Source organism: Lingula anatina, chromosome 3 (assembly GCF_051362555.1).
Source record: "Lingula anatina isolate TDL-2025a chromosome 3, LinAna3.0, whole genome shotgun sequence".
Lineage (NCBI taxonomy): Eukaryota > Metazoa > Brachiopoda > Lingulata > Lingulida > Lingulidae > Lingula > Lingula anatina.
In genome coordinates this window covers 32,033,079-32,053,419 of record NC_141769.1, presented here as the reverse complement: position 1 = coordinate 32,053,419, position 20,341 = coordinate 32,033,079, and the positions used below count along the sequence as shown (strand labels likewise).

Sequence of the window (20,341 nt, the reverse complement as noted above, 5' to 3'; positions counted from 1 at the left end):
GTAAATGTAAAATTCTGATAAGAAGAACAAATCTGTGAATGATTTTGGAAGTTGTCTTCTTAAAATTAAATCTGGTTCGTAAGGTAAAACTAAAAGCTAAAGCCTATCTTGTTTTCTTCAGGTGGAGGTTAGAAAATAAAGCAAATGGCAACTCTGAGCACGAGAAAGATAGTTAGTAAGGATTTGCATGATTATTTGGGAAGTTTGAGCCCAGGCATTCTCAACAGACTCTACAGCTACCCAGCAACATGCTTAGCAGTGTTCAGGTAGGGTCTTGATTACAAAATCACAAGACTTGAAGAGTACCATAAAGGCAACATTAAACTAGTCACAAATTACAGCTTCAGATGATTCTGACGTTTGTTCCTTCAGCTAGTGCAATAATTATAAATATCATTACCAATTGCACTTGTTGTAATTAACAATTGTTCTCCATTGAAACCCTTCCAGGGAGCTCCCCTGTCTAGCCAGACACTATGTAATGAGGATTTTGTTTGTGGAGCAACCAGTTCCCCAAGCTGTTGTGTCTTCATGGGTAGAGAATAAACACCAGGAGTAAGTTGATAAACAGGAAAGGCACCACAGAGTTAACACAATGGCTCAAGAAACATGCCAAGAATTTAGATCTCTGTAAACCTTTAGGTGTTGTAGTTTTGCTTTCAGAAGGAATTTCCCCACACAAAGCTTGTAAAATTATTTTAATTACTGGAGTTTTCTTGTAAATGATGTTCTAGCTTGTGGCTATATGCTATGAGATGATATGTTACATGTTGACGTATTCCAGAGAACATCAGCAAGCCTGCCAGGTGCTGTCAGAGTTAAGGGTGTGGCAGAACCACCAGCTCCCTGGGGGACTAACAGGTTGGATGCTCAATGAAACATACAGATGGAATCTGAAAACAGCATTATTAGGAGGGTAAGCCTGAATTAAGCTTAGTTGTAAATGAAAGGAAGTATGGGACTATGACTGTTGGTTTTTGATGGCCAACCATGATTTAAAGAATTGTTTAAATTATGGAACGTACAAGGATTTTATATTATGGAATTGGTAATTGTGCTTTGAGAAAGAGTTTTTAAAAAGTTCTGTAAATTAGTATTACAGTGGAGTATTGCCAGTCTGCTATTCACTTAATAAATTTTGCAATATCTTTCCAGTGGCACCTCTTGGACCAGTGCAATACTTGAACCAGATAAATATGCCAAAGACATCCCATTCCTTGACAGTTATGCAATGGAGAGGTGGGAGGTAAGGGTTAGATAAAATGTCAGAATATTGTACATATGCCCGGGATTAGTCAGTTGGACATGTTACTCTGAAATAATTTTTAAAACCTTCATGTTGGCACACTTACACAATCCTGGTCTGGACATTATATAATCTTATCATTTCACATCAGGTGCTTTCCCTAATCAGTTTTAAAGCAATTACGGTTAGGATACGTAGGATTATGTCATGTCATGTGCATTATTATAAAACCATATATGCCCCATGTTGTCATTTGATACTCACTGTCTGAGTGTTATCTTTGCAGTGTGTCCTTCACTTCATGGTGGCCTCCAAGGAAGCAGTGTCTGGAGTCAGTAGAGATGTGGTGGATATTCTGCTACATGGTGACCTCATGAGAGTGTAAGTAGAGGATAATAATAATCATGTCAGACCATTTATTTGACAGCATTCTAAATGTGTCCTAAGCTTAGCTTGATTTTGGAGCACTGTTATTATTTAAAATTTTAATGTTTTTTTTTTTTTATCTGAAAATGAATTTTTGTGTATTTTTTCTGTTTTTGTCAGTGTGCAAGGCCTTATAGTTTATGTCTTTATTATCTTACACAGTGATGAGAGTGACTCCCAGCCAATGATCACAGCCTCAGGGTTCCAGTTTCTTCTGATGGACACAGCCTCCCAAGTCTGGTTCTTCATGCTACAGTATCTGGACACTGTGGAGGTATACACCTGGACTTGTGATGGTGATATTGTCACATCTATCACAATATTAATTCACAGTCACATCTACCACAATATAAACTCACTGTCACATCTACCACAATATTGACTCATCGTCACATCTACCACAATATTGACTCAAACTAAATTATATTATGTGTGACTCATAACAACAGATGTATTTAAGTAATTTGTTAATGTTTTGTCTTCCAGTCCAGAGGCATGGACATTGTGGAGGCCCTATCTTTCCTCTTCCAGCTCAGTTTCTCCACACTAGGAAAGGTAACACCATTCACTCAGTTTGTCTTTTTTTTTTTAATTTTAATTTAATTTATATGTTGGCAGGTTATATTGTGTTTTGTTGATGTGTATTCAGCTATTTCAAGTTTCTTTTTGCATGTAGTTTTGGTACCACATTGATAGACTGAACAAAGATAAACATAGTATGAAGATCCCATGTTCTCATTTCTGAAAAAAAAAATGCTTAACTTAACCTTTGTTTCAGGATTACTCCACAGAAGGAATGAGTGAATCCCAGCTTAAATTTCTGCAGCATCTCAGAGAATTTGGTCTTGTGTTTCAGAGAAAGGTGAGATGTCACATTTTGTAAATGGCATTAAAATACCACTCACTGTAAAACAAATCAAAATTATAATGAAACATTAGATAGGCAGGTTGACTTCAAAAGCTCATTTTATGATCTGTTTTTATGGACAGCATTTACTTTTTTCCAGAAGGAAGCAGTTGCACTAATATTCTTTTGTGTTTTATGGTGATTAATAATACATGAAATAACACCTCTCGTAATTCAATTATTCTCCAGAGAAAGGCACAGAGGTTTTATCCCACCAGGCTGGCCGTAAACCTGGCCACAGGAGTGTCCAAGACCAGCACTGCTACAGATATGCACAGACCTGGCTATATTGTGGTAGAGACGAATTACAGAGTGTATGCTTATACAGGTAATAGGCCAACTACAGGGTGAATGGATTTTCCTATAAATGTTTCAAATGATTAATGACAAAGACTTAGTTGAGTTTTGCAAAGTGGTACACAAAATTAAGAAACCTTACTTCTGAAGTCTTCTTCATACAGCAAAATGAAAGCGTTAATGTTCTTTTTACACAAACTGTATTACATCTAAGCTAGTTCTGACAGTGACTAGTGATTATAGGTTGTTAATATTTTTCTAAAAGAGTAGTATTAATTTTGGATATTTTTTTTATTTCCAGAGTCTTCTTTACAATATGCATTGCTGGCATTGTTCTGTGAAATGCTGTACAGGTAGGTGACTTGACTGGCATAATGGGGAAAATGTAATATAAATAGGTCATAATTTAAAATGTCAACGAAGTAGGAGAAATGAATAGTTATTGCTTTTGTTTGGAAGAAGATTTAAAACATATATTTGATACTTGGCATTCTTCTAACTTAACTTTTATAAAAAAAACTGAGAACATGTTTACAAGTAAGAGTTGACAAGTTCTTTATGTAAAATGTAATATAGTTACAAAAGATATGTTCAGTAAATATAGCTTACAGAAAGGTATTACTTTAAATTTCAATTTAAACAACATTTTTCAATTATTTCAGATTTCCCAATTTTGTAGTTGCTCAGGTAACCCGGGATAGTGTGCGGCAGGCACTGATGAGTGGGATATCAGCAGAACAGGTGATTGCAGCAGTTGTGCTGATTACTGTCACATCTACCACAATGTAACATCATTATCATCTCTAATGTATCTGCTTTACCTCATGTATATCAAGTACTAGGATTATCTCAAAATTGTTTATAGAATTCACTAAAATTGTGCTTATCTTATCCACCTTTCTGCCACATTTGGCAAAATCAATTTTTCTAGTCCCTTACCTTTGAGTGGACAAAATTTAAGTTCAGGGAGTAGGTTAATTGATTTTATAATGAATCATTTTGATGAAGAGATTTAAATTTAGCTAAAAGCTTAGAACTAAGATATTGAGAAGTAACTGTTCTTTATTTTCAGTTAACCTAATTTTTATTTACAGATAGTCCCTTTGTTTAGTATTTTTTTGATTACCTGCTACATTTTTTCAGATAATCAACTTTCTCCGTAGCCACGCCCACCCAGAGTCACTGAAACAGGTTTGTGGTCTAACAAAACTTGCCAGGCTATAAGCCACGTAATGTGCCATCATTTATGCATTTACACCTGACATGTGAAACTCAAATGTGAATGGACCTGCTACTTGCTATTATAACAGCATTACGGGAGTGCTTGCTGTGTTGTGATAATTTTTTTAGTCCTAGCACATTATTTACAAAAAGGTTATGGTCTAATAATAATAATAATAATAATAATATAGTATAATATGATAATGTCATTATAAAGAAGCTGGTTCATGAAGCAATGTGCATTTTATCTATATGCCAAAAAGAAATTTGTCATCTTCATCAAGTAAAAGTTTACAGCGTTAATTTGTCATCTTTGTCAAATAAAAATAAAAAAGTTTACAGCATTGAAATATATCACTTCATCCAGTTTTATGGGTATGTGTGGATTTTTTTTGCAGAACCCAGTGATACCTTCCACCATCACAGATCAGATCCGCCTCTGGGAACTGGAGAGGGACAGGTTCAAGTTCACAGATGGGGTCCTCTATAATCAATTCCTATCACAGACTGACTTTGAGTTGTTACGGGACTATGCTAGAGTAAGTGAATATCATGTGTTTTTAGATTTAAGAGTGTGAACAGATTGCCAGAGTATGTTACAGGCAGTTCCAATTTCCTTGCACTGCAGCAGTGTTGATATTTTAACAGTAAGACCATAGACTTTTGAAGTAAGTGAAATGTAATAAAAATATACCAGTGCTGATGTTTTAATAGTTAGAATATAGACTTCTTAAATAAGTAAAATGTATTGAAAATGTATCAAATACATAATTTGTGCACGTGTGTGTGTCATTGTCTCTCATCTTCTGTTTTAATCATTTCAGGATATTGATGTGTTAGTGTGGGAAAACCCACAAAAAAGAACAATGGTTGTGACAAGAGGTGGCCATGATGATGTTAAAAAATTCTGGAAAAGACAGAGGTCCAGTAATAGCTAGCATAAGCTGTACATAATATTGGATGAAAACACCAGTAGATGGCAGCAGGAGTCTTCTGTGGCTCCCAAGGCGGCGCCAGGAAGCCACTGTATGATCCTATACATTACAATATGTTGATTTAATGCACTGGTAGATGGCGCTAAGAGTCAAGACAAGAACATCATAGGTGAAGATGGAAGTCAAATAAAACATTAGGGAAATTTTATACCCTGTAAGCTGTAAGTGAATGCCAGCCTTTTTGAAGGAAATGATGGAACATTTGAGTCATCCAGAAGATGAAACTCTTCCATTTAATCCTTTGTCATAAGAATGCCATGCATGCCATGTCATGCATGTCATAAGAATGCCTGCATGCCATCTTAACAGATGAATGGTCAAAACGAATAGTTGTCTCATTGGACCAAACCACAATGTATGCTGTCCAAACAGCATATTTTTGTATTCAGACTTGTTTAGATGCTACCAGATTTGTTTTTTCAGATGGTATCAAACTTTCAAACTTTTTGTGATAGAGTTGTTGTAAAATGTTTTCACAAAAGATGTTTGAACTTTCAGGGCATTGTTTACTTTCTTCCAAACAAACAGCTGAATGAAATTGGTTAAGTTGGGCTTGTTCCCAAATTGATTTTTAGTTGTATTACTGAATATTTTGGCGCAATTTAAAAACAGGTCACTGCAAATGAAATAGCAGAATCAGATGGAAGGAAATTAGTTCAGGTTGTTTTTTATAAAATTTTGAAGCAGAATTAAATTAAAACAATTTAATTTTGACTTTTCAGCTGACAATACTTACTTCATAACATTTTATTCATCAATGAAAGTATAAAAAAAGTAAGTGATCATACTGTGGAAAGATCACAATAAACATAATTACAACTTCCATTCATACATCATTTCACAGAGAGAAAATATATATAAATAAATGAGAGGTGGATGCACAACCTTCCACATCCTGCAAGAAGCTTGCATTCGGCCTCTCAGTTCAACCCAGACCTTATGACAATATAATGTTCAACAGATTAAAATATATCTATGTATCTTTTTACAGTCTCAACATCTCTCCTGCATAAAAGTGCAGTGCCCTAAGATTTTTCTATGTCAAAGTTATATTTTAACCAGCTGTATGCCATAGTGTTCAAGTCGCACTACTAAGTGCTCAGATAATGATTTTTTTTAGTCCAAGTTTTCTAACTTTAAATGCATATTTTTTACTACATTAATAATAACCTCACCAGCAGATATACTCCACATTCTGGAGTCTGATCCCTGTCAAATGACAGTATTTTTTGTGCTGAAATATTTGGTATTTATTTAAAGCTGATAGAGCTTTCTGGTTCACACCTCACATATAATGCAACCACTGTCTTCATCATTATCAGGAACTGGTAATCTTTTTGTTGATTACTAAGATTTCAGAAAAATAGGTAAATAATCATTTTCGTTAAAGATTTACTACTTAAAATTTACAGTTAAGTCGACCACAATAATTAAAATTGTCAACATTTACAATGGGAAGCGGAATGGGGAAGAAGATAAGTTCTGACAAATATAATTGGGGAAAAAAGCCAAAGCCTGCTCTGTCAGAAGATGCATTAACTTTCATCAAATTGCTCTTACTCATAAGACAAAAAATTTTGATTCTAAATGCAAAACGCACACAAACCTTGGGTGGACCAAGTATGGCACTATATTGCACAACAAAGAAGCAATGATTATTTAAATGACGAGTAGAAAACACTTGTCAGTAGACCTTTGCCAAGGCAGCTGAATTTTCATTTTTGATCATTGATTGAAGGATCACCACCAAAAACTAATTGTTTCTAAGTTAACCAACTTCTGGTCCAGTCTGAAAATTTTACTAAAATGCATCTATTACATTTAGAGAGGGGTAATAAATTAAAACAACTAGGGGAAAAACTGTTTACCTTATAAGATGAGTCAATTACTTAAAGCTTTAAGCTACATTCAACTAGAATTGTTACAGTACCTCTCATATTTGATAGAATAAGTAAATGATGAACAAACAATGAGAATTATTAGCATGACACAATCATTTGGGATGTAGTTTGCCAAACCTAACAGATAAACATCAGTCAACAATTCATTCACGGGTCATTCCAAAAAGAAAAGGGTTCTCTGAATGGCGTCAGTGATGCACACATTTTGTGTAATATTTGCCTAACTCTGACTAATCCTATTATTTTCTATACAGTACCCTCAATTTAGTACTACATATATATTTATAGTTAGGTGCCTTTCAATATGAAAAGAACTTCAGTTATTAAAGAGAGATATAAAACTGGCAAGTATTGCACAAAATGTGTCTCACTGACGTGACTCGGAGAACTCCCTTGCATCACATCTACAGAATATTTAACACTGATGAGGACTGAAATAGAACAAGATACAGACCACATGCAAAGAAGATTTACACTGCAAGATTCAAAGTTCAATGACAAATGAGTAATACTCATTCTCAAGTCCTTGGTCATTATTCTTTAAAACAACAACTCTGAACATTAACAAAATATCACATTAATATGGACAAAGAGCATTGCGTCCTGCATCCCACAGTATAACAAGTTCCTTGTTGCACTCTAGTGGTACTGAGGGAGTCCAGTCAACCCTATCTAAATCCCTTTTCTCTGAGCACTGATTCTTATTTGTGCACCTTTTTTAAGTATTTGATATAAATATCAGTCACTTTTGTTATTGGCAGTCCCTTTTTTTAATCTGTTGACAAACTGGCTGCATCTATTCCCAGAAAGAGAACTATGAGCAAGTTGATTGTCTTCTGTAAGCCACAAATGACATCAAAAAACACTGATGGCTGAATGTAAGAAAAAAAAATCACTTAAAACACCAGAAAATGCAATGTCAATATCACTCTAAAGGCAGTCCTGCAGAGAATGTGAAGCTTACATCCCATTGGCTGTAACTGGTCACATGACAGCTGTGTGCGTATCCAGGAGGTTATAATACATACTGGTCATCATCAAACCTCCCAAAATATTGTTTTTATGTGGTTGTACATGAAGCTGACTGTTGACATGAAAGGAATCGTCAAATTCCCCGCTTAGCGTCTGCTGCAGGTTTTTAAATGATCATAAATAAAGCTGACATGTGATCAGAAAGCTATGACATATCTACCCCTAGCAATTTCCGTACATGTTCATAAGTGACATAGCTGATGCTGACTGCTGGTAACACCTTGGCAAAATTGGGGATAATTCCTCTATAGAGTCCTAAGAATCCCTCTTCTTTCACAATTGTCCTGCCTAAACCTATCCAACTGTCTTTCTTTCCTCCAAGCTTGCCTGAAATAATAATTTAAAAGAAATTGTTGCCACAATAATCAGATTAAACCTGCTAAGAAGAATATTCGTATTACTTTCAAATTTGCACCATACACATTGTACTACTTTCAAATGTTTCAACACTTGCTAATAGCTGCCATTTTAATCAAAATTAGAAGTCTAGCTACAAAACAAACAATAAAGTAGTAACTTTTCTTCAATCAGCAGCTAATACTGAAATTGTGTTTATCTGCAATATTCGTTTGCCTCACTAAACTAACTGTTTTCCATGTTACCAGCTATATATTCTTACCTTTGCCTTGTAGTTTGGTTTCTATTAATGCTTTTATAAGATCTCCTAACATTTGACTTGTAATTTGGTTTGTATTGATAAATGTACCATATTTTTCTACCTTTGGCTTGGCGTTTGGTTCATCGTAATGCTATTTTAACATTTTCATACCTTTGGCTTGTAATTTGGTTTGTATCAATGCAACATCTTTTTACTTTTGGCTTGTAGTTTGGTTCGTATCAATGCTATTATAATATCTGCTCACCTTTGGCTTGTAGTTTGGTTCGTATTAATGCCAGGGGATATGTACAAAGCTGTCCAAACGAGCAGCTGGTAGCACCACAGAAGAGGAGGAAGATGATGGAGGGGTCTTGGTGGTCTGGGTACCAGGCTTTATGCTTACTTTTTAATGTCTATAGAGAAAACATGAAAACTGGTGTAAAAAAATTAAGAAACAGAAGCAAAAAAAAAAAAAAAAAAATCCATTGGATTGTTCATGGTTCAAGGATTTCTTTTTACCGTTCTATTTACTGACATTTTAGTGATAATAATAATAACTTACTTTGGAACAAGTTATCTATAAAACTGCTACATTTCACTTTTATCACAAAAGCATAACAAGGATGAATACTCACAAGACATTGGATGTTGGTAGTAAGACTTGTGAACCATTCTCACTCAGGGTAGTATTTGATGATGCTCTTGTGACAAGGGGGAAACATAGCTCTTTCATGAATAATTTGTTCCTAAGTAAAATTATTATCTCTAAAACTCAAGTTCATGAAGCAAAATAAAACTATATTGACCATATTGAATATAGTTTAAAATTAACAGTGCAAAGTCATTTTTGAACTCACCTCATAAATAAACAGATCTATCCCTGCGTAGGGTAAGATCCCAACCAGATTTGGTAGGTACCCCCGATATAAAGACATCCCACCATCGTGTTTGACCACTTTAGAAACACAGTCAACAATTCCACTATATTCTCCAGTTCTACCCAGGGCCAGTCTTGTTTTTATGACCTAGAAACAGAACACAGAACTTATACAAACAAAAATTAAGCTACAGATTTCTTTCCACAAAACTGTTGTCCCAATATTTTCATTGAAAAGTGTGCATCAGGCAAAGTATGAGCTGTATGAGGACTGATGTACGAAATGTTACCTCAAAACATTCAACAAATTCAGACAGGAAAGGTTATCAACTATGACATCAATGAGGCAATACATTACAGCACAAGACATTGTGTTAGTTGAGACAATGTTTGGTGGGTGTACATTGTTTTGTGCAGTTCTTGCCTCCATGGGAAGAGATTGAGTTAGTTGAGACAATGTTTGGTGGGTGTTCACTGTCTTTTGCAGTTCTTGCCTCCATGGGAAGAGATTGTGTTGTTTGGTGGGCGTACATGGCCCAATTCTTACCTCCATGGGATATATAATTGTCTGTGCCACAGCTCCAGCCAAAGAACCAGATATAAACCTGTGGACTGGTGCTATCTCTCCACTATATGGATCTTTGAAGCTACGCTTTATCTGGAAAACAACAACAAAAAATTTAGTCATTTTTTTTCCCAAAATCATAATTTTGTTTGTCATATACTACAAATATCAATACTCACGTATAACATATTTATTATATCATGTGTCTTCCATTTAAAAAACGTCACGTTTGCAATGTTTTAAATGGAAGCCACATGATATAATAAATATCTAATATTCAAGCTATTCCTAAAAACAAAAGTCCACACATTGGGACCACTCCCAATGAAACTATTGTTCTATGTATATCATTCCAACTCTGCAGGGGCTCTCGCTGAATGCAATTGAACTAGTAGACTAACACGCCTCCCCTTGTTTTCAATGTACATGTATAATCATCAGCTTTTTAAAAAATTCTACTAGAAGCCAAGAGGAGACGTGTTAAACTGTTCATCTCATAATACATTCATCAATGGTCCCATAGGAGCTGGTTCCATCTATGAAAAATAATAGTTTCACTCTTTTGCTGCTTTAAAATTTTCACCTGTTCATATGCCATGAATTTAATTGCAGATTCTGGGGCAATCTTTAAGACATTGATTCCATTTCCTCTCCACAGTCCTCTGGCACCTCCTTCTCTATATAACTGCTTAAATCCACTATATACACCTAGTTTGTTCTGATTTGTACTATATACCTGCAAAATAAATAAATTAATTAATCAATAAAAATCAGTACAAAAACTGAAACATAATGAAACAAAACAATTTGACTAAAATTATGCCATGGTGCCATGAATTAAAATATACCTATATACTACTGCTAATGGCATGCACACTTTCAATGTGATTGAGAAATAAGGTTGAAGAACTATCAAAATTGAACAAATGAAATATTTAAATTCAAATTTATACCAAACAAATCAGCACTTTTGCAAAATATTTAACAAAAAGGAATGACTTTTTCATTTAGACTTTCAAAAAATTGTACATTTAATACATAGATCAAACCAAAGATAATCTTCAAAAATAAGAAAAGAGCTCATTCAAACCACTGCAACTAAAAACAATGCAAAACAAATCACACTAATTTCAAAGGAAATTTTGGAATAATAAAATAAGTATAAATCAAAAAGATAAAAACAAAGGTTTTGCACCATTAAATAATAAATCAATAATTATTAGATCATGTTAACTTAGGTATGGTATAATATTTTGTCAACATACAATTCAATGAGTGCTATAAGTAATATCTAAAGGAATGGTGAAATTACAAGTGTTAGTAATAATAACCCATAAGGAGAAAATCATTTTTACATAAATTACAGATAGAATCCTTCACCTAAAAGAAAATATTCAATTAAACTACACATGGCAAATAAATTTCCATTTGAAAATAAAATGCACCAGCAAAATATTTCCATAAGAAATCAAAAATATTATCCAAAGAGAATTCAACAGTTTGATAAGGAATTATCATCATAATTTTGCACCTAAGATTGTTTCATAGCCTTCAGTTCAGTTTAGAAGAGAATATAAAAGCTTTACCTTGGATAGATGGTGGTGGTGGTGGCACGTGCTGCCACCTTTTGCATTGACTATGCAAAAAAGATAGGCAGGGGAAAAAAATGTGACAGTCAGGTGCTGCCATCTATAGTGCAATCTGTATTATCTCCAGGCTCTATGAACAAGTAGGAGTTTTGAGGTGCGTAATATGCAATATAATTGGATCTGCCATGCAGGAATCTATTTCAATCTAAATCAAGTAGTTCTAAATATGTTGTATAATAAGTAAGCAAACCAGATAAAGTTTCTAGCCTATCCATGTACATAATGCACATTGCTAAATTCAAAATAGCATTCGCAACTGTTTTCACACAAATCAATACATGCAGTTGTTATTTATCACCATTTCTAAAAGATATTACTAAAGATCATTTATTTAGAGAAAGCGGAAAGAAAAGCAGAAAATTAAGATCTAAACTAAATTTTATAATTACATTATAGCTGAGGTGAAAACGAGGCCTACATTACTCTCTATGTAGGGTAACAAGACATGTTTGCAAAGCTAGTATACTTTTCACAACTTCTACTTATCTATAGAAACAATGTGAGGTACTTTGCTAAAAGGCACAACATTATTCAAGTGGGTGAAAATCTCATGCTGGGAGAGAAAAATCACATGCACAAAGGCTACATGCTAGCTGATATAAAAAAGCAGTACAAATATAGTGAAGTTTATTGCAGCTTATACACCAGAGACACCTGGTGGTAATGTATAAATATACATAATATAATATATATATCATACAAATTACTGCACATCAAATATGATCTATATAGGCAGGTATTTATATTGGGAACACCCCATTTAAAAGCATACATTGTGTGCATCACATAATAAAAGCTCATGCATATACCCTTTACCCAGAGGTGGTTTTCCAATCAACAATTCAACCAAAGGCAATACGTTTTCCCAAATAACTGCCAAGCTTACATTATCCTTTTTCTTCCAACCAGCAGCAGTAAATATTGTCACTCCCAGCAAACATTTCAACTATAGTATTTCAAATATATGTACAACAAAGGAGTGGAAAAAAAATTTAAAACTGCCCAGTGGGGCACACTACCTGAAGTAGGATCTTCAACCTATCTATAGGAGCAGTAATTGACCTGGACACCATGCCCGCAGCACCTCCGGCCATTAGGTGCCGCCACCATCCACCATGCATATCCATTGGAATAACCTTGACACGCGACGCGTATCAACAGTCATGGGTTAATATGAAAAAAATAATAAAAAACGGAAGTGCGTTAATTCAACGGCACCAACAAACGGTTCCTGTGCTCACCTGCAGTAGCACCTTTAACCTGTCGATGGGGGCTGTGACCGTCCGCGACAACCCCCCTGCAGCACCCCCTGCCACCAGGTGTCGCCACCATACCCCTTCCTGCATTTCCTCTTCTGTGAAATCATCAGGAACTAATCTGTCTTCACCAAAGTCTATAAACTTGAAGGGAAATAGCAAACCTTGCAAATGAATCTCTTTTTTCCATTTAGGCTTTTAAAGGGTGATCTTGTTGACAGACACTATAATCAAAAGGTAGATTCAGCTTTTCAAATTTTGAATGAATACATTAGGACTCACTCAAACTTTTACTATTGGACAGACATGTTTGCATGTCATCTAAAGAATGGAGAAACTGTTTCTCGTTTTCACAACTTATTTATATATAAGGTTAACAGAATAAGGAGAGACATAGGTGTTCATCAAAATGTGAGAAAAGGGTTTGAGAAAGATTTCAAATGGTCAAATGTGCCTAGGCGGTGGACAGTGCCAAAATATCAATAAAAATGTGGAGGGGAAATTCAACATTTAGCTTACTTGCCACATGTTAGAGAGTGAGCCTTAAATAAGATAACTACTTAATTTTGCACCGTTCTGAAATAAAACAAATAAAATTTGAACAAATGTAGGAAAGAGAAACATTTAAAAACTAGATAAGTGAAAGAAAATCTTGTTTCTCCTGAAAAAGGATATATCACCAAAAAATTCAGTGAGACTTATCTTCCTGAATATACTATTTATAACAAAAGTTTCACACAATATTGAAACCAAATACATGTACTACAACTAAGTATACAATAAATAATAGAGAATTTTAACAAAACCTACCATTTTTAATTTTTCCCTGTTCAACCTCAACAAAAATAAAGCCACTACATAAGAAGAAGAGTCAAAATAATCCAGTCCTATCTCCATTCCATCCATGCTGTATGCTGTTCAGTGTGTACTAACATGTGAATGGAGTGTGACCTACTTTTTTGTGTGGGAGAGGCATGATAACTGACTGACGTCACTAAAGTATGAGGATATCTCTCCTAAAAATAGCATTTCCATGAAGTCATGGTTTCCGCTTTGTACTGGGTATCTATGTCACGGTGACTTAATTCTTTCTACTTATCTACGTCAGCAATGTACTGGTTGTGGACATTAATAAAATACTGAATCTGAGACTGTAAATGACCTTTATAAACAGGTAAACAAATCTATTTGTTCAGTACACATAATACATGGTTTATAAAGGATTATGCCTCATTTAACAACAGGATAAAAGGGGAATCGTGATAGCCATTGTCCCCAGAAAGAGAATGATCAAAATGTTAAAATCTCATAGCAGTTTAACATATTATTATATTAAGATCTTAACATTGCCCTAATTCAGTAAAATAATACCCTTCATCTGTTTAATCAGCAGCAACAAAAGTATGTTTTCAATAATGAAAAAAAAAAAACACTTTAAGGTGCTGTTTTTTTCTGAAAAATAATGTATTCCAAATTCCAAAGTTATTTATGTATCAAGATTATTTTGATATCTGATATTCTATATCAAGAATTAAATGTCATATTTGTCATCAAAACATGTTTAGCAACTCTGGGGTTCAACTTCTTGTTGAAGGAATGCAACTTAACCTGAATTTCCACTGACTGAAAAACAGGGACCAAGTTTAGGTTACAGCGTGTGCCTGTATTAGAGGAGTTCCAGACATGCTGGAAATTTTAAAACAGTTACTAGTACAGACCTGTAGGAATGAAAAGTTTGCTGGACCAAAGACCTGTTTGCCAGACTGACAATTAATTCTTAATGGCAGCTCTTAAAACTGTTACTGGTTCTTTGGACCGATTGAGCAGAATTTTCACTGATCCTAGCTATCTATCGTATCTATCAGATATGACCAGCAGGACATGGATAATTTCAACATTTCTGAATTAAGCACTGTAAATGATTTTCTAAACCTTCAAGAAGTTGTGCTCATGTCAATAATACCTACCCCGTGTCTCCAGTAGTGCACGATATCATGAAGGTCCGAGTTTGGATGAAAGGTTAAGTAATCTCTCCATTCATCCCAGTTGATTTTTAGGGTTTTGTCCTTGTCCATCCTAAAATATGACCATATATATTCTCTTGTGATCATGCAGCTCACCAACACTAAATGAATTTTACCAGGCTGGATTGAAAATACCTTTCTATAATTTTGGATTGTAAAAAAATGAGCTTTGTTCTGAATTTTTTTTTCATTTTAGCAGCACCTAACCAATACTTTTGCTGCTATTAAATGTCTAGATGTAAAATGGCCTGAAAATTATCAGTTTTTTCTTATTGTTTCCCTTGACAGTGACACTGACAGGCAAAGCACTTGAGACATGCATTTTTTCTTTTACTTTCAAAAATTCAACAAAAATGCAATGTTAAATAAAAATAAATAAGTGAGGTCTTGCAACTGAAGCATATAAGTACTTTTAAACTATATTCTCTAAGCAACACTGAACTTGTAGCAGTCAGGATTTCCTGTATCTAAGAACTTATTTATCATCGTTCAAGGTGCCAGTTGCAAATATGTAGCATTATACCAATGCAGCCCAAAAATGCACAAAAGCTTTTATTCTTCAGCATGTCAATACGATAAGTAATGACTGCCTACCTGTGCAGTAACTTCATGGCCTCCTCCCTGTCTATATGAATGCCTAGTTTTCTGAATGATGCTTGAATCTCATGGGAGTCTATTACACCTAATATATATTAAAAAAAACAAATGATTAAAATTAACTTTTTTAATAATGATGAAACAAAGTTAATAAGAAACTTCAGATAGAAACTGAATGATTCAATGTCATGGATTTGTAGCCCTTTTCACATCCAGTGATATACATTAATCTGGACCAGTTCACTTTTAATGTTAAAAGCCTAACTATTGTGTATGGAAGTCACCTAAATGGAGCATTTGAGCATGACACAACCAACTAGCCAACTTAACTAAACAACAAAAGGCATATTTGTGGATAACTTATGAAAAGGATACAAAAAATGTAGACTGATTTGCATGTTAGGACCTCTAAAAGTATACCTGTACAGACTGGATAAGTTAAATACTGCCCGAGGTAAGAAGGGCCTGGGAGTACAAACAGAAGTACATGGCAGAGGGTAGAGGTAGGTGCAGGTTGTTAACTTACAGAACCTGATAGTACTAGCACACCTGTACTGGCTGGCCAGCTGCCTGACTACTGATGTACTAGCATAGTCTTCAGAACTTAACATTTATAAATGAGAAAATTAATTGTCAAGCAAAAACACAATATAAATAAAATAAAATAAAAAGAAAGAAAAATATGGTTGGGATTCCAAGCTATTGCTGCTAACAAAAAGACGTACGGACAGACAGATTGACTGAGAGATGGATGAAAAAAAAAGCTGACAGACTATCAGACCTAAAACTCCAGCAGTCCAAAAGACCCCTATATCTGAAAAATACTTGACTGTTACAGCATTCCCGAAAGAGTGCAATTTGGTTGCATAAGCAACAATTTCATCCATTAATGCCTCCCTCAAGCACTTGCAGAATACACATAGATTTAACTGGAAAATTAGTGTCTGGCCAACTGTCATATTGATCTAGAAACACTCCACATGGGTACACGGACACAGTTGTTTAATTCATTAAAAGACTTGTTGCAGATGATGGAAGTAAAATAACGTTGAGATGAAAGGTTGAGTAGGGCATATCCATCTTGAACACACAAAACAACCTTTGCAATGTTAACAACCCATAGATTTTCCTTCTCTGCTGCTGGGAGTCTGCCTAGACAAGTCAGCAATTGCAATCTGGATACATTCCATGCAAACATAGACTATGTATTAGTGCAGCTGAGAATTCAGTGCTTCCCAGCAATAATGGATAACTTAGCAATCCCCATGTTGATAAAACTGAACAAGAGCTGGCTCACTTTGCAAGAGGTATAGTTTTTTTTGTTTTTGATCAATCAGACCAACATAAAAGCTTACTGGTCCTACATGTTCTAATACATGCTTACTAAAATACACAAAGTATATTTATAATACGAACTGTAGCATGATTTTATAATATAGTAGGCCAGCGTGATTTCATATTATAGTAGGCCAGCAATCAGATAAAATACCATATTTTTATTATTAACAATGACACAGAGGCAGAAGATGACCTTTTTTAAATTTTAAAGATATTGTCACCATCACAGCTCTATGTAGCCTTGTTTAATTCATTTATATATATCTGGACTTCCGCATCAAACTGGAAGACCTTTATCTCTGATGACCAATGAAATATTTCACTGCAGTGACCTTAGCATCACTGCATGATCATGTGCTACAAGATAATGCACCAATGACCTGCGAGTTACCATTTCTGAGGTCACCTTAACACTTTATATAATAGTTTATGTTACTCAAATAAATATTTGACTTTGAATTCTGACAATAAATTTATAATTTTATTGGCATATTTATCACTAATTTGTAAAAAAGGAAGAGTCATTTTGTAAAAAAGGTTGTGACAAAGCATGCATATTTCAGGTCCTGGATACAGAAAAAGTGGTGAACATAGTGCCTTCAACACGAGTTCAAATCAGGTCAGGAACAAGTACACAGTTTATAATTCCAGGCACTAGATTGAAATTACTGCAATATACCACGTTGAAACTTTTCATTTGTAAATAAACAAGATAATCACATTTCTATATGCTATTCAGCACAAGTAATATGCAATAAATGACTGATTTCAAATTTTGAGAACTGAACACAACTTTATAAATTTTATATAAACTAGATGACAAGCTTGCTGGAATTCATGCAGCAACCACTACTTTTGGCAAAATACACCAAAGACAAAGATTTTATCATTTTCACCATCTTATCAGTCATTAATTTAATGAAAATTTTCTTGTTACACATAAAATCACTTAGCTTTAAAAATGCATAATCTGGATTGAACAATGGAGGAGAAAGTTTAGCATGACAGGCGTTAGGAGTTGCATACCCTCCATGGTGTAATCCCCAGGGTTTGTGTATCTTGATATAAATTAGTATTCTAACTACAAAGGCAAATATCACTCCGCAATCAATATGCCATATAACCCTTTATCTACAGAGGAAATGAAAAGCAGAGTTAAGATAAAGCTTCTTACTAAGATCAATACAAAAATATGTCAGGTACATAGATCTACAAGTTGGGGTAAGCAACAGTTACTATATGACATTTCTGGCACAGATCTTCCTTATATTTTGAAATTAGCATTATCTCCACCAAGGTAAATCATCTTCAACTTTTGGGGAAGATTATAATGGTAAATTAAACGTACCTACTACATACACCAAGAAATAAGTCGGTGTCACACCGAAGTTTGTTACTGTTGGACAAATCTGTAGTTCGTGGATTTGAAGGTGAGAGCAAGAGAATTCCAAGGTTTTACCCCATTCATTCCCTGCACATAACAATGCCCAGCGTGTATTTGACATTCCAAGCCTGTAGTATACAGTTATGCCATCTTAACAATACAGGATCTGGGCTATCAAACTCTCCTTTGTTGCAGGTATCATGACTTTAGCAGTTAGTTTGCTAAAGGTAAACAGCCAACATTGATTATGGATTAAAATTTCATGCTGAAACTTGTAGGTATTTTCTTTACAAGAATCAAACAAGTATTTGTCATGTACTACTAATAGACAATTTCTTCCCTGCCTATGTGACACTTTTGAATCTTGTGACATTAACTCTCTTGTACTCAAAGTATACATGAGATTGATATGGAACTTACTGGCATAAAATTTAAATTTGTGACCTTGAAAAAATGAGTATTAATCTGCCAGCCTAATAAATCTGCATAGTAACTACTGGAACTAGTGCAATTAAGGCTGGTGAAAAAACACTTTGGAATTCTACTTCCTGAATACCTTGGTAAAATGTTCAATGGTATAATATAAATTGCATCATACTGAAAAGACATAAATCTTTAGATACTGGTGCATAATTCATACACAAGAACATCCTACAACAGCCTTAGGGGACATGACTCTGAAGTCTGTTTAACTGCAAATATTAACTACAATATCAAATGTATAAATGAAATGCAAAAAAGATACCAGATAACATGAATGAAAATAAGAGATAACATGTGGCTTAGACATGTTCACTTCAACATCTATCTTGATAACTTAAGTCTATGAACTACACAAACCTCATACTAGACTATTGCCTATAGTATTAGTTACTTGCACATTGTTTGTACCGAATAAGTAGTAATATGGATGTCAGTTGGATGAGCAATGAGTGAAATATTTTAATACTTACACTGCAGCACACTGTTTTATGAGCAATAGTATAACAATACTGATTTCTGGCTATACAACTACATTACAAACCACTTACCATCTCTGTTTTCATCTAACTTGTGGAAAGCCAATTTGAGTTCCTTTTCATGTTCTGAGAGATAGCGGACAAACTCTTTGAATGTAATGTGACCATCTTTATCTAAGTCTGTTCTGTCAAATATTTTCTAAAATGGAAAATTACAAATTAAACATTTACATTTAAATTTTAACATAAACGTTATAATACATTATAAGTGGCTGCTGTCAAAATAACAATAGAACTACTTGATATTTAATAATGATAATACATCATTGACAAATAGTATGCATATATACACTGTTTTCTCAACTGATCTAATCATCATTCAAAGACCGACCTCATTTTTTTGACCCATTAAAAGAAAGAAATGAATGAACTGTCATTCGTGTCATACTCAATTAATAATGATTTTCTCAAAACAAAAGTCAGTGAAGCATGGCCTCTACAAGGGACTACACAGTTCACCATCACATCACTAGAATAAAATTGCCATTGTGACGTAGACTGGCGTTTCAGAATCACCAGTTAACTGAAGTGTCACCTCTCCCCGAATGTGTTCTGTGAACATTCCGTGTTAACAGGTGTTTAAGCTAACCCACCTTGGCGTGATCCTGCACCTGATCCCAAGAGTGTTTTTCGAAAGATTCCATCTCTCGAAGAGATCGACTGAGGTCTTCAATGTCAACTTTGCCATCTTTGTTAACATCCAACTTTTCAAAGAGCTCGAGATACCTCGTCCCCTCTTCTTCCGAGACTGATTCCTGCCCCTCGGGGGCAGATGAAGACATTGCTAGATATGATTATTCGACAGAACTCGTCTGGTTTTCAACATTTCGTGCTACGGAGTAAAAAGCTTCGACCGTTTTGATTGGTGAACAACATCAGTAAGCATACTGACTCTAAACAGGGATCACCAAAAGAACTAACAAAGCTGTAATTTTCTTCAGATTATTTTTCTATAAAATGGTATCACTGTTACTATTTGTTGTGCGTTTGTAATGAATCTATGACAGAC

The 20,341-nt window shown here is 34.6% G+C and overlaps 2 protein-coding genes across 6 annotated transcripts; one reads left to right on the top strand and one right to left on the bottom strand.

The window, feature by feature from the left end:
- Window position 1: 1 nt before the first annotated feature.
- Window positions 2-5,813, top strand: LOC106161714 (general transcription factor IIH subunit 4). Of its 2 annotated transcripts, XM_087008200.1 has the most exons (14): window positions 13-266; window positions 451-555; window positions 785-916; window positions 1,156-1,246; window positions 1,533-1,627; window positions 1,835-1,946; window positions 2,159-2,227; window positions 2,451-2,534; window positions 2,769-2,907; window positions 3,178-3,229; window positions 3,539-3,617; window positions 4,020-4,067; window positions 4,496-4,636; window positions 4,922-5,813. In XM_087008200.1, exons 1-14 carry the CDS (start codon window positions 145-147, stop codon window positions 5,033-5,035), a joined length of 1,383 nt encoding a protein of 460 aa, XP_086864326.1. In that variant the 5' UTR covers window positions 13-144; the 3' UTR covers window positions 5,036-5,813. The 2 variants fall into 2 exon arrangements, with proteins under 2 accessions (XP_086864327.1, XP_086864326.1); XM_087008201.1 differs by lacking the exon at window positions 451-555 and having other exon boundaries at window positions 2-266.
- Window positions 5,814-5,824: 11 nt separating this feature from the next.
- On the bottom strand, window positions 5,825-20,191 carry LOC106161716 (mitochondrial adenyl nucleotide antiporter SLC25A24-A). Of its 4 annotated transcripts, none has more exons than XM_013538737.2 (10): window positions 19,926-20,190; window positions 19,345-19,471; window positions 15,589-15,676; window positions 14,938-15,046; window positions 12,956-13,114; window positions 10,649-10,801; window positions 10,048-10,158; window positions 9,481-9,648; window positions 8,889-9,036; window positions 5,825-8,352 (listed from the first exon to the last, which is right to left on the bottom strand). In XM_013538737.2, exons 1-10 carry the CDS (start codon window positions 20,112-20,114, stop codon window positions 8,171-8,173), a joined length of 1,434 nt encoding a protein of 477 aa, XP_013394191.1. In that variant the 5' UTR covers window positions 20,115-20,190; the 3' UTR covers window positions 5,825-8,170. The 4 variants fall into 4 exon arrangements, 3 of the variants coding, with proteins under 3 accessions (XP_013394191.1, XP_013394192.1, XP_086864325.1); XM_013538738.2 differs by lacking the exon at window positions 12,956-13,114 and adding an exon at window positions 12,734-12,850; XR_015333407.1 differs by having other exon boundaries at window positions 8,182-8,352; window positions 8,795-9,036; window positions 19,926-20,191.
- Between the last annotated feature and the right edge of the window lie 150 nt (window positions 20,192-20,341).

What these genes read in the sequence shown, in the direction of transcription:
- LOC106161714 (XM_087008200.1), top strand. Translation starts at nt 145, where the DNA reads ATGGCAACTCTGAGCACGAGAAAGATAGTTAGTAAGGATTTGCATGAT. An exon ending in AGTATCTGGACACTGTGGAG is followed by an intron (nt 1,947 to 2,158) that starts GTATACACCTGG and finishes TTTGTCTTCCAG; the next exon opens with TCCAGAGGCATGGACATTGT. An exon ending in ACCCAGAGTCACTGAAACAG is followed by an intron (nt 4,068 to 4,495) that starts GTTTGTGGTCTA and finishes TTTTTTTTGCAG; the next exon opens with AACCCAGTGATACCTTCCAC.
- LOC106161716 (XM_013538737.2), bottom strand. Translation starts at nt 20,114, where the DNA reads ATGTCTTCATCTGCCCCCGAGGGGCAGGAATCAGTCTCGGAAGAAGAG. An exon ending in GTTAGATGAAAACAGAGATG is followed by an intron (nt 15,677 to 19,344) that starts GTAAGTGGTTTG and finishes AATATATATTAG; the next exon opens with GTGTAATAGACTCCCATGAG. An exon ending in TGCACTACTGGAGACACGGG is followed by an intron (nt 13,115 to 14,937) that starts GTAGGTATTATT and finishes TTTCCCTTCAAG; the next exon opens with TTTATAGACTTTGGTGAAGA.